Here is a 14941-nt window from a genome sequence, read left to right on the forward strand (position 1 = left end):
TTTTAGTTTCTCAATATAATATTGTTTTGTTTGTACATACGTGTGTGTTAATTTTTTATTTATTTATCAAAGGATAATTGATTGATGGTAGAATCTTAATAGGTACCACACTATAAAAGGTGTTAATTCATTGTCTCTAATTTCTTTACTTTTTGACCTCTTTGATCTCAACTTATGGTATAGTTTATATATACACACATATACACATGTGAGTGTGTATTGAAGTTATATATTATATTATATCATAAAAACAAACAAGTAGAAAATTCTTGGATTCGGAGAGATCAAAATATAAATTAAAAGTTTAGTTCAACAAACTTAATTATGTCAAGAAATTAATACTGGCTATGAAATTTTTAGTTAGTGTCATTTAACATTGTCACTACGATTTAGGAAATTTTTTTTAAACTTCTAAAATTATTAATTTTGACAATGATACATATGAGTGGTTTTAGAAACCAACAAAAAATAATTTAAACTATGCTAAATTTACTCTCAAAAAAAATTGTGCCGACAATATATACTCTCCCCCATATCCATGGAATCAAATCCCTCGTCATTATGGAACTAAATAGGATAAAAAATAAAAAAGTAAAAAATCACTGGCGCTAGATGTCAACCAAAAACAGAGAACCAACGCATAGAAAATTAATTATATAAATTTAGGTGATGAAACCCTTGATGTAAGTTCCGTAGGATTTCTTTTCAAAAGAAAAAAAAGGAAAAAGTTCCGTAGGAATTAAATATACAACAGCGATACGAAGACACGAGGGTCAGGAATACCCGCATTAAATAAAACGGCCATTCATGAGACGGTCGTATCTTGAATGCCAAGGCGCAGCCACATCAACTTCCATCCAATTCTATTAAATATATAATTAAGGTTAAAATATTATTTTCATCCTCCTTTCAAAAGGATCATTTTTGTACTTTTAATTTTGATTTATTTTATTCTCTGTACTTCTCAAAATATTCATTTTGGTATTTACACTTTTTAAAAGTGACCAATTTGGTATTTATTTTTCAAACTTTTACTACAAATTGTACACATAACAAAAAATAATTTAATATAAAGTCATGGTTATATACATTTTAATAAATATATTGAGTGTAGTATCGTGTTGAAATAAATTAAGGGATCAAAATGGTCACTTTTTAAAAGTACATAAATCAAAACGAACATTTTAAAAATACATAGACTAAAATTAACCAGAGTTGAAAGTACAAGGATCAAAACGAATATTTTTAAAGTACAGGAATTAATAAACTAAAAATATAGTATTTTAACTAATTGATTATGAGTTAACTTAAAATTTTGGTCCTGCGCTAACAAAACTTAAAATTTTGGTCACATAGTATCTTCTTTTATCTTTTTCAAAAGTTTAAGATGGTCTCTATTTATTCATGTATGTTAAAAATCCATAAAGTTTTAGAATTTAGAATTTTGAGGCTTAAAATTAGTTTAAGGATTATGCATGTCATGAAACAATTAAATTTATCTAGTTTAAAAAAACCTGTAAATTTATCTGAAATTAGGTCATTCCATGTAATTTTTAAATAATATAGTTAGTATATGATGAAAACATTAGACAAAAACGGACTAAGACACAAAATTCAAAGTTGATGTGATATTTAAAGTTCAAAATTTAAAACATTACAATTTTTTAAAGTACATAAACTAATATAAATATTACGTTGATGTGTAATTTTGGCACAGGTTAACCTTCCTAATGTCATATCCAAGGTGGTGATGGCTCAACGCTGAAGTGGATATTTGTACAAAGAACTCACATGGGTGGGACCTTGTGTCCAATAACACAACCCTTGCACTTAAATTAGAATTTAGATTGTTGAGTTAATTAGCTAGGGTAATTTCACCCACATGAACGTGAGGTGAGTTCCATTATTTATAGGAGACTCAAGGGGATAATCTTATTACCTTAGTCATTCTGTACCTAGCTTCGTTGTGTTCTCCATGGTGCATTAGGAGATGCGTCAGTGGGGTATCTGAACGTCATATATGGTTGTACTTGGAGACAAATCGGCTAGATACTCGTTTCCAGTACTTTTGTGGTCGAGGTAGGTTTTACCTCCTCGTGTGGTCGAGGCGAGCTCTGACCTCTCTTGTCTAGGTGGTTAGTTCTACCTCTTTCGTCTAGGTGAGTGCTAATCTCCTCATGTGCCAAGGTGGACTCCGATCCGCCCTCATTGGTCGAGGTGGAATTCCACCTCTTCATAGGTTGAGGTGGGTTCAAATCTTTTCGTAGGTCGAGGTGGACTCCAACCTCTTCACCTTTTGATGGCCTAGAGTGGACTCTACATCATTTCAACGTGAGAGTGGACTCTACATCATTTCAACGTGATGGGTATTTATTTACTTAAGACATGATTTTAAAAGTTCACGAATCTATTATCAAATTTTAAAATGAAATAAAAATAGTCAATTTGAATATAACTTAATTGAAAAAAACATCTACTACCTCTCAAAAGTGGGCTAATTTCATAAATAATGTAAATTTTAAAAATAAATTACAAATTTAAGGTAGATTACAAATTAAAATTAAAAAAATGTAAATAAAATAATATAAATATAAAATAGTGTACATTCCAAAACTATTGACAAAACTAGGGTGGTTATGGTCAAAGTCAAAACTCGTGGGCAATAAACACGAGTTATACGTGTCCGCTTGAATCTAATAATGTGGTGGGTGGTGGGCCAATTAGACTAATAAATTGGGTACAACGTACGTGGTTTGAGGGAACTCGTGTAGAATGTATACGATTTACCTGAAAAACGTGTACATTGTACACGATTTGAGTACCAGGTAAATCGTAATAAAAGTTTAGTACACAAGTTGACTTAAAAGTAAATAAACTGAAATATTACAAAATATAAATAAAAACTCATATACCATACGATGACCGTCTTCTCGGGCGAGCTCCATGATGAAGTTGAGGCGTAGTAATATGTGATGATGGATGATGAATTATATCACTCATATCTTGTTTTGTTACCTCAATAGGTGATAGTTGTGGTAATGAATTCGGTGGATGAATTGAACTTGATCATGAGATTACTGAATGAACTACACGCGTAGGAATTATAATAAAATCTAACTAAAAAAAGAGGGAAGAATAAGATCACCTTCGACGACGGCTAGTGGAGGCAGCGCGTCGACAGATGGCAGTACGACGACAACTAAGTTGAGAGAGGAGAGGAAGAGAGAGAGTATTAGGGTTTTTTGCTTAATTTAAAAATGAGATGGAACTCATGTGTGTTAGGTATCCATAAATGAATTAAATTTACCAACCCATCAACTTAAGCTTTTGAGTTGAGTGGTGATTTATTTATCATTAAGAATGTGTATGGTACACGAGTTCGGTGAAGTGCGACGTTGGAGCCACACCAGACACAACTCGTATGCATTGCATACGAGTTTACTGAATTCGTGTCCATTGGATCCGAGTTTACTACATTGTGTACGAGCTATCCCACATTTTGAAATTAGTTTGAAAACTACCCTATTTTTGTTTTTCATTTTTTAAATTACATTATTTTAAAAAAATTCCCCTCAAAAGTTGAATGGTTGGATTTTGGACCAAGGGCTAAAATAATAATAATAAGCCCAGCTCTCAAGGTTCATGAAACGATTTGGTTGAACATCCTAATAGAAAAGCCAACGTGGACCCTTCGTTTGTTTGACTACTGGCATTCCATTTTGTTTAAATTATAATGAATGGTCTACACGTGTATTTTCCATATTTATAAGTCATTGCCTAATCCAATTGAAAATCGTCCTCGTGGCGAAGTGTCCAGAACAAAACTGACAATTGGGTGTTGTATTCCTTATGTTAAAACCAACAAAATCCATTGCTGTAAAAATGGTTTGGTTCAGTTCAACAAATTTTATGTGATCCAAGTTGGGATATGTCAACGTGGCAAAGCTGTAGATGCCCTTCTCCATCGTTGTTTCTCTCACATTTTAATCCTCATTCTCATCACTAAACCTGATTTTGGTTTAGGAGCAAGGTTCAGAAAGATCTTACACGAAGAAAATTTTCCCTCTTTTTATCTAGTTTAAATACTTATATTTCTTTATTTTTAACTTTTACCCATCTTTGTCCCATTATTTTCAAAAGATTTATTTTTGGTTTCTGTATCTTTTGTTGATGCAATCTTTGAATTCGAATTTCAAAGTTGAATGCTGATCCGACACAAACTTGAACATACGAAAGATTTGCATACAAATGTGGTACTAAAGCCTAATACACTTTTAATACCTAAGTCAGATAAAAGATGTAGTTGATACGGGGTGGAGAGATAAGAAGTTGCTCCCTCTTCGTTTATGGTAATTTAAAAAGTAATGTTGGGATTGGAAGGATGGCAAACAAAGTCTCATATTAGTTAATGAAGGAAGTGATTCATGATATATAAATGAGGACAATTATCTTGAGGTCTTTTGGACGAAATAAAAAGAAAAGCCGCAAAGTTATACCCAAAGCAGCTAATATTATACAATTTTGAATGTGAGAGCGTACCTCTCGTGTTCCAAACCTCTCTTCTTTTTAAGTTGAATTAGGGAAGGAAAAGGGCCTAAAGTTTATTAAGAATTACCATAAATTTTCTACTTGTCAGACATGTGTTTATGCCTTAATTAAACTCCATTTAGCTCACCCTTATCATTGGACTTGCCCGGCCCAGCCGGCCCAAAGAAACAAAGATCGAGCTCGACCTAGGCCCAAATCTTGCAGACCTCAAGTATTGTTGGACCGAGCCAACCACTAAAACCTAGGCCCATAAACCTAACTGAATGGATCAAAGTTGGACCGAACTTTAATTGACAGTGTCATTAGATTGAGCTTAAATTTGCCCATATATAAATTATATTTTAATTATTTTTAAATCTTTTTTAAAAATAATTATTGAGTTTTAGAATTTGTATTTTTATTTTATGGCTTTTGTATAATTTTCTTTTTATTTTTCAAAAAGTTATCAAATTTTGTTATATCATATTTTTACAACTTATTTTATTTTATTTTTAAATAAATAAATTATATTATTGTATGAATATAAAAAAAATTAGAGAAATGAAAATGACAAAAAAGAATAATATTAGAGCATATTAGATCGAATTGATCCAAATACACAACTCAAATGGACGAGTCCAATTTAGAAAACAAAGATCTATATCCAACTCAATTTACGTATGAGCTTAGTTGAATGTTGACGGCTTTGAACCCGATGATGAGATAACATTTAGCTATACTAAAGTTGAAAAAATAAATAAATTTATTATTTTTTATAAAAAAAAACAAATGAAAGAATACAAGAGGGCACAAAACCGAACCAAAAGAAGCCAAACACCTAAAATAAAAGGAAAAAAAAGGCAAAGTAAATTACCAAACAATGCTCCAGTTTCAACACAACGAGAGTTAAAAAGATGTACAAAGTTCTTGAAGGGCACGTTTTCATACCAAAACTAAAGTCCCTGACCAAATTAGAATAATTGAAAGCTGGATTGGTTGAAGGAAATTTTTCATAAAAGTACATTTTTTTTAAATACAACATGTAGGGTGGAGGATCTAACTCATAACCAAGATATTATCAATTACTGCTGAACAATGCTCATTTTAGCTAATGTGTCACAAAGTTAATAAAGACAACGTAAAAAACTAAATGGTGAAATTGTGAAAAGTTTTGCCATCTATTAGGTTGAACACATTTTTACCATATCGGTACTTAAAGACTTTAACACTTGGGTCTTCTTTTTTTCTTTTTTCTTTTTTTTTAAACGGTTTATTCTTTATCTTTAAAAGAATTTAAAGATTTAATCATTAAAGTCCAAATATTATTATAATTTATTGATACACATGGATAAATAATATTCTGATGTATTTTTTCTTCCAGTATATGACGATGTCCAATAGGGAGGCTTATCTAAAATTTTGGTTTCTAATGATTAAACTGAGAAGTTAGAGATTTCTAACTTCTGCACCATATACTTTTATAACTATACATATATATACATAAATTAAATTGTTATAAATAAAAGTAGAAGGGAAAGAGTCAAATACGTGCAATAACTCATAACATAATGTAAGGAAGAGTCAAACACGTACAATAATTCATAATATAATTCAACAGACATCAAAACTTGACTTATTTATGGGAATAGATTTCAACATATACGGTCAATACAAAAACACGATGGTTTTTGAAATCTCTGATATGTCTTCGCACATTTTTTCTATTGTTTTGATAAATATTTGTATGATATTACGGAAATACCAATTAAATTAATACCAAATCCCATGAGAAATGAAGATATGGATGGAAATGGAGTATGGGAGTGTATAAGGGGAAATGAGAAATGAGGTAAGCAATAGTATTTGCATGTGGCTACATGAACATGATAATCGACTCTACACACTGTTTTCTGTCCACCGATCGACATGTCGCAATGGGAAACGGAAAAACGGTATTTCTATTTTCCGTATTTAATCGAGGTCACCCCGCCGATTTCTTCCCCGTTTTTTCCTCCACTACTTACGTTGCCCTGCCACGGTTTCCGTTATATTAGTTCTCTTTTTCCCTTTTCCATTTTTCTCTCCAAGTTTCCGAAATTACCCCCGCGCCCCTCTCGATTCGGTTTTAGACCTAATAACTGGCTGCCTACCCTTTCTGGGTCAATGCCTCAACTTAGACCCATTTCGTGTTAATACAAACTTTTATCTTCTATTTTTTTTCTTCAACAATTGTAGATATTTCAAGATGCAACTAATTTTACGAAAGTTCAATTGTTCAAATGAGTCGAAGGTTCATATCTCCCTATTTTCAATTTATTATTAAAAAAAATATAATAATAATAAATAAATAATTTCATGAAACAACCCTCTCACACACGCTACAAAATTTAACATAATAATAGTCCTCTTTTATTTGAATGCACGTAAAATTGTTGTAACTTTGAAAAGAACATGTTTGAAATATGGTAATATAATTTATCATATATATTTAAAATAATAGTTTATTTAAAAAAGGAAGATTTTTTTTTTGTTAAAAAAAAGATTTAAATTGTTTTTTTTTCTCTCTCTTTTAGTGAACCCATATTATATTCTAAGGTTAAGATTTGATTGGTCACTCTTATATTTGTTCAACTAAAAAGCCTTAGCAGATTTGAGTTTGTATAGGAACTATGCTAAGAACAGTTTTTTTAATATATTATTTTGAGTTAATATTGTGTTTATCAACTTACGAATTTTTTAAATATATTATTTGAATTAATATTAGTGAATTTGTTTTTGAAGCAGGTGATACCAAGGGTCCATGTCTTTTCCATTATGTCATCTTAGGAGACTGGTGCATATTGCATATACTGCATATGCTACTTTGTTTGTTTATTTATTTTTAATTTCTCAAAAAAGATAAAAATAATAATAATAAATAGGTATTCGCAGGAAGAAACTCAAAGAAAATTATAAGACAAAATAAACATTTAAAAAATCGAAATTCAAACAATGTTTAAAAGTACGAATGATTTGCAAATAGTTTCCCCTAGAAACATTCATATGCTACATTATTATTACTTAAAAAGCCAAAAAAAGAAAAGAAAAAAAAAAGTCAGATTTTACGGTGAGATCAAGAACCAAATATTTGATATATGGAGAAATAAAATAAATGAATGAACATGGAACGCTTGAATACGTGATGTTGTTGTGTGTTGAAGCAACAGAAAGTATGGCACTGTGCATCATCGCCACAAATTTCAGCAACAGACCTGTACATATTTTAAATAGAAAAAAAAATTATTTTGTAGAATTCATAGTAGTTTTTTAGATAAAAAAAATATTTACACTGACGTTTTAATTTCTTTAATTCTGTTACCTTATATGATTTTTAAATATGTCTTTAAAATTCTATCTAAATTTGGCTAAAAATATCTTACGAAAATAACTTAAAAAAGGGAAGAATTTACAGAATAAATTCTACAAAATAACTTCCCTTTTCAGGCCCATGAGATTTTGCTAAAGATATCATTCGTAAGTTATTTTACTTTTAAAGGACAGAAAATAAAAGCAAAAAAATGTTTACAATAGATCATAAATTTCCGATTTCTTCCTTCGCATTTTGTGCTTAACGACACTACAAAACACAAACCATTTAAGAAAATTTATTTCATTTTAATGAAAAATATTATTTTTCCTAAAATAAAATTTCTTGTTTTTATTATAAAATTTCTTGTTTAAAACAATCATTCTTTTTTTACGAAATAAATTATGCTGCGGTGATAATTTTACAAAATATCATTAGGAACGTGGTCCAATCATACGATACTTACCTCTAATCATTGAATTAAACAAAAAAAAAAAACTAATTTCACTATTAAAACCTTAAAAGTTAAATCAAGGTAAAACTTAAAATTAATTTTGGAGTAAAATTTATATAATTTTTGTAATTTATAAAAATTGGCTCTAAAACAAATATAACTAAATTTAATATATAAGTACTGCAAAAAACAATATATATAAAAAGGATTATTAAATGCATTTCCCTTAATTCCTTTGTAAACAACAAATAGGCGTACCACCACCAATACTGGAAATTAGGTCCTGGGAAATCTACAAACCTTATCGAATATCTAGTGAATCACTATTTATTTATTTATATATTAAATGTGAATCAAATTTCAATCCAAGAGAATTTTATAATTTCGGCGAGGGATTTATCACCCAATTTTTTAATTTTACTTCAGTTTGAACCAAAAAGTAATTTTCAGTCCCCAGTGGCGAATCCCAATTATATTGTGTGTGTATATACAAAATATCATGTGAGGGCATATTGGTCAATTGACGAATCCAAATCAGAGAATTGCCAATTTGTTTCCTTTCATGATCCAAAATGGAGTTCCCTTTTTTGTTTTCCTCGCTTATATAAATAAAGGCTTCAAAAACCCCTCCAAAACACAACACGCTCAAAAACTCTCTCTTTCTTTCTAAAAAAGTTTTAACGCATTCCAATCCCAAATGGCTCTTCCCATAAGCCTACTCCTTATTCTCTTCCTCTCCCTCAACTCATCGCTCGCTGCTTCTTCGTCGACGTTCGACATCGTCGATTTTGGAGCCAAATCCGACGGTGAAACCGACTCGTCCAAGGCCTTGGAGGCGGCATGGAGCAATGCTTGCAAGTCTTCCGCGGCGGCATCTGTTTACGTGCCCAAGGGCAAATTCTACGTAAGTAGTGCAACTTTTGAGGGGCATTGCAACAACAATGCCATCACGGTACGCATCGATGGTACTCTGGTGGCTCCTTCAGACTTTCGTGCGATTGGAAACTCCGATAATTGGATTATTTTTCGACTTGTGGACGGAGTTACTGTTTTAGGTGGCATTCTTGATGCCCAAGGAACTGCGCTGTGGGCTTGCAAAAAGTCCGGCCAGAATTGTCCCTCCGGAGCCACGGTACCAAATATTATTATTTTATTTACAATTTCTCGTTTTATAATTTCCAAAGATTATGTTACAACTTTAAAGAAACTGTTTGTTTTGTTGTTTGTTTGTTGTGCAGTCCTTAGAATTCTCCAATTCGAAGAACATAATAGTGAATGGCTTGACCTCACTGAACAGTCAGATGTTTCACATTGTAGTGAATGAGTGCCAAAATGTAAAAATGCATGGAATCAAGATCTCAGCCCCTGGTGACAGTCCCAACACCGATGGAATTCATGTTCAACGATCATCGGATGTCACCGTCATCCACTCCAATATTGGCACCGGTGACGACTGCATCTCAATCGGTCCTGGTACATCCAACTTGTGGATTGAGAACGTTGCTTGTGGACCCGGCCACGGAATCAGGTATTTCTCTATGGATTATTAAATTTATTCTAATCCAATCCGCTAGAATTTGAAGTAGATTTACATTAAATTTTTGGGTGGTCTTTTGGACTCCTAATGGATGAGAAAAGAGATCATACGGTGCGTTTTTGGACTGCAGTATTGGGAGTTTAGGAAAAGAGGAGCAAGAGGCTGGGGTTCAGAATGTGACGGTGAAATCTGCAACATTTACCGACACCAAAAACGGGGTTAGAATAAAAACATGGGGAAGGCCAAGCAATGGGTTTGCCAAAAACATAATTTTTCAGGATATCCTCATGCTTAACGTCCAGAACCCTATCATCATCGATCAGAATTACTGCCCCCACGCCCAAGCTTGTCCTGGACAGGTACGTAATTCATGACCGTATCATCTCCGTTTGAAATTTGTAACGATTTAATTCTTACTGACAATAATTGTCAGGATTCCGGGGTGAAAATTAGCAACGTGACGTATAAAAATATCCACGGAATATCGGCGAGTGAAGTAGCAGTGAAATTCGATTGTAGCCCCAAATTTCCATGCAGTGGAATAAGGGTGGAGGATGTGAGGCTGAGTTGTCAGAATGAAGCAGCTGAAGCTTCGTGTAGCCATGCTGGAGGAACTGCCGCTGGCTTGCTTCAGCCATCCAGTTGTCTCTCCACAGTTAGTTAATTAATTGATTAATTAATTAATTAGGCAACTAAATGATATCTATCTTATTGTTGTTTTTAATGTTTGTTTAGGCTTTGTATTTCCAATTTAAATATATTTTTTGTTAGTAAAGTCGATATCATAACAATTTAAAAGAATGAATATGATTATTTCGTATGACGTGTGTGTGGCGTATATATCTAGGAATTAGAAACAATCTACCTTTCGATACAAGATATATATAATTTTGAAACCATCGATAACGTTCATCTTTTTATTTTTCGTTTTCAATTTTTTTAAGAACCCTACATATTTAACCGTGATTTATAATTTATGTTAAACATTCTCAAAATTGTATAAACATTTTGAAAACAACATAAATAATTTTTTTTAATTTTTAATTTTGTTTCTATTTTTAATTTATTCTAAAATATATATAGAAATATTATTTTATCATTTTTAAATTTATGAAGGTTAATTAATAGACGGAAAAAAATAAGAAACAAAAATATTACCCATCTAAACGCATAGTGTTTAGCCCTTGATTTAAGAACGTTCTTACATTGTGTTTTATTATACAGAGCACAGCCACAAAAAATATGCGATGTATCTTTGATGAGACAAGCAGCCAGTAAAACTAGTCTGTCTGTGTGGCCGTTGATAAAACAAATATTTGATTAGAAAACAAGACAACATCGCATGCACACTCATGATTATTATTATTATTCTACGTTATCCTTATTTGTTAATTCGAACTTGGTTTAATGGATTTCTTAATCCTGTATTTGTGAACTAACAAAAAGAATTATGACTTTTGGATAAATTTAGAGTGGCTTTTAAGGCCGTTTGACTTCTTGTTTCTTATATTTAAATCTTTATTTACAATTAACAAAAATAGAATTATAGTTCCAACATCCTTGAATTCAAATATGATCAAACAATATTTATATTTATATTTGGTAACAAATTGGAAATGAAAACGAGAAATAAGAAACTTGTTTTTGATTGTTTTCAAAATTTCTATATAATTTTGATAACATTTCCAAAAGATGTGAAAAAAGAAACATAAATTAATTGTAAAATATTTAGGTTACCGGATAAAATTTGGAAACAGGAAATAATAAATTGGAATCTTATCGGGCTTTGAGAACCTAAAAACCTAGTTTTACAGCTTCCTTTAAAATACATTTTCATCCTTTTAAAAACCCCAAAGTACCGTTGAAGTTTGAAATTGAACGAAATTTTGTGAACGCCCGAAGTTTGAAAACTAAAGCAACACCGGAAGTTTGGAAACTCAAACACCAAACACCGCCAGAGGTTGAAACTAAACGGAAAGCTTTTTTCTGGAAATTATATGAAAAAAAGAAGTACGCAAATGGGAGGAATTTAATTCTTAATTTTGGTATCCCAAGTATATAATTATAATTCTTTTAACAGGTTAGTATAATTAAATCGAAAACGTTCAAACCATTATTAAAATTAAATATAATTATTCATTAATTTAAATATATGTCTTAAATGACCATCAATTTATGAGAAAAGAATCAATTAAAAAATCACAACCAATGTAATAGGAAGAAATCAATTGAGGGTATTTTGGGGACAAAAAACCTTATTTTAATAAGATAAATCTACCAGTGTAAATAATAACAAAGATAGAAATTTATGAAATATGGATTCTGAAATGATCCCCTGGAGAGAATTTCTATATAATAAATGAACTACACACATGGTTGGGTATTATTTCACAGGTGTGAAAGCCCAACACTTTTAGGCCCAAATCGGCCATTAGTTTAGGATTTTTTTAATATATATATTATTAACCTAGTAGCCGATCAACCATATTAAGGAGAGAGAGTGAAAGTCTATGCAAGCAGATCGAGGAGAGAAAACAGAAAAGAAAAAAGGAAAAGAAATTCATTCCGTACCGTAACGTTTTTTTGCACGATCGGAGGTCGATCCGTGATTTGATCGAGTTGAAATTTTGACAGCGTGTTCGTAACACGAGGGTCTTCAATATGGATGATGCAGATTTCTTTTGGAGCTGCCTACAGTCAGGTACAGTGGGTAGTTGGTGCCACTTTCTAAGTGAGATCTTTCTAATTTTCTTCCCCAGTTTATTTCCTTTGTTTGCCGAGAATTATTGTTTCAAGATATTATTATTGTATGCCTCTAGTTGTTGTTAGGAAGAACTTGGTGTACCAATTATTGATTATAGTGGAGCTTTTTGACTTCGGTCCGTGGTTTTTTACTCCTCACATTGAAGAGGTTTTTCTACGTTAAAATTGCTTGTGTCCTGTGCTTGTTTTCGAGTATTATTTTTACTTGCTATTTCCTATTAGGTTCAGACAAGATGGGATCATTGGTCCATAAATTTAAGTGTTTGTCCCAACAAAGTGGTATCAGAACGAGGTTAAAAATTAATTAGGCCTTGTGTTGAACAATGGAAACTAGTACAAGTAGAATGGTGACCTTGAATGGCTCAAATTATCAAGTTTGGAAAAGGAATTTGGAAGATGTTTTATATGTGAAAGATTTTTATCTTCCTGTTTTTTCACTTGAGAAGCCTGAAGATTAAAACTGATTTACAATGAGAAATATGTGATAGAAAAGTTTGTGGCTTTATTAGACATTGGGTAGAAGAAAATATTCTAAATCATATTGGAGAAGAAACGCATGCACGGACTATGTGGAACAAGTTTGAGTCGTTATATGCCCCGAAAACTGGCAATAATAAATTGTTTCTGATAAAGCAAATGATGGCTTTGAAGTATCAAGATGGAACACCTATGTCAGATCACTTGAATACATTCCAAGGTATCATTAATCAGCTTGCTGGAATGAAAATCAAGTTTGAAGATGAGATACAAGGGTTATGGCTTCTTTGTACATTGCCGGACTCGTGAGAGACTTTCAGAACTTCGTTATCGAACTCAGTCCCAAATGGAGTAATAAGTATGGACATGGTGAAAAACAGTGTTTTAAATGAAAAGATGAGAAGCAAATCACAGGGCTCTTCATCACAGTCAGAGGTTCTTGTTACTGAAAGAAGGGGGAGGAGTAAGAGTAAAGGTCCGAAGGGTAGAGACAGAAGCAAAAGTAAGAGCGGCCGGTTATCCAATGTTGAGTGTTATTATTGTGGCATGAAAGGGCATATAAAAAAGTATTGTCGACAACTGAAGAGAGAAAATAAAAATGATAAAGGTAAGGAAAAGAAAAATGATGATGGTAATGACACAGATAGAGTTGCTGTAGCTACTGAGGATTTCCTTATCTTATTTGATGGTGATGTTATAAATCTAGTTACACAGCAGAGCAATTGGGTAATTGATAGTGGCGCGTCAATTCATGCTACATCCATGAGGGACTTCTTTGCATCCTACACATCTGATGATTTCAGCTGTGTTAGGATGGGTAATGATGGATCAGCAAAAGCCATTGGTATTGGTGATGTGCACTTGGAGACCAAGAATGGTACTACGCTGGTTTTGAAGAATGTGAAACATATCCCTGATATTCGCATGAATTTAATTTCCACAGGTAAGCTTGATGACGAAGGTTTCTGCAATACCTTCTACAATGGCAAATGGAAGCTTACTAGAGGCTCAATGATTATAGCTAAGGGGAAGAAGTGTTCCTCACTATATTTGATGCAGACAATGGTTATTGATTCTGCAATAAATACAATAGATGATGAAAATAGTATTGAATTGTGGCATAAGAGACTCAGTCACATTAGTGAGAAGGGATTGATGATTTTATCCAAGAAAAATCATCTTTCTGGTATAAAGAATGCACCTCTGAAAAGATGTGCTCATTGCTTAGTTGGGAAAGAAACTAGAGTTTCCTTTAAGGCGCCTCAACACTTGAGGAAGCCAAATATACTTGACTTAGTATATTATGATGTATGCGGTCCTATGAAGACAAAAACACTTGGAAGTTCCTCATATTTTGTGGCATTTATAGACAATTATTCGAGGAAAACTTAGGTCTATATGTTAAAGACTAAAGATCAAGTGTTGCAAGTGTTTAAACAGTTTCATGCCCTTGTTGAAAGAGAAACTGGTAAAATGTTGAAGTGAATTAGAACCGATAATGGAGGCGAGTATTGTGGACCTTTTGATGAATATTGCAGAAGTCATGATATTCGACATCAAAAGACAATTCTGAAGACTCCTCAGTTGAATGGGCTAGCTGAGAGAATTAATAGAACACTAGTTGAGCGAGTGAGATGTTTGCTTTCACAGTCACAGTTGCCGAGATCGTTTTGGGGTGAAGCATTAAGCACAGTTGTGCATGTTTTGAATCTCATGCCATGTGTTCCTTTGAATTTTGAAGTCCCGGACAGAATTTGGTCAGATAAGGAGATATCCTATAACCACCTGCGTGTCTTTGGATGTAAAGCTTTCGTACATGTTCCTAAAGATGAGAGAT

At 32.3% G+C, this 14941-nt stretch overlaps 1 protein-coding gene across 1 annotated transcript; it reads left to right on the forward strand.

Annotated features, from left to right (window-relative positions):
- The first annotated feature begins 8979 nt into the window (after nt 1-8979).
- Nucleotides 8980-10684, forward strand: LOC111023699 (polygalacturonase-like). Its single transcript, XM_022301166.2, has 4 exons — nt 8980-9459; nt 9566-9855; nt 9995-10223; nt 10298-10684. The coding sequence occupies exons 1-4, from the start codon at nt 9025-9027 to the stop codon at nt 10526-10528; spliced, it is 1185 nt and encodes a 394-aa protein (XP_022156858.1). The 5' UTR covers nt 8980-9024; the 3' UTR covers nt 10529-10684.
- The last annotated feature ends 4257 nt before the right edge of the window (nt 10685-14941 follow it).

The sequence above is a fragment of the Momordica charantia genome, unplaced genomic scaffold, assembly GCF_013281855.1.
Source record: "Momordica charantia cultivar OHB3-1 unplaced genomic scaffold, Mcharantia_2.0 BLBB01000123.1, whole genome shotgun sequence".
NCBI lineage: Eukaryota > Viridiplantae > Streptophyta > Magnoliopsida > Cucurbitales > Cucurbitaceae > Momordica > Momordica charantia.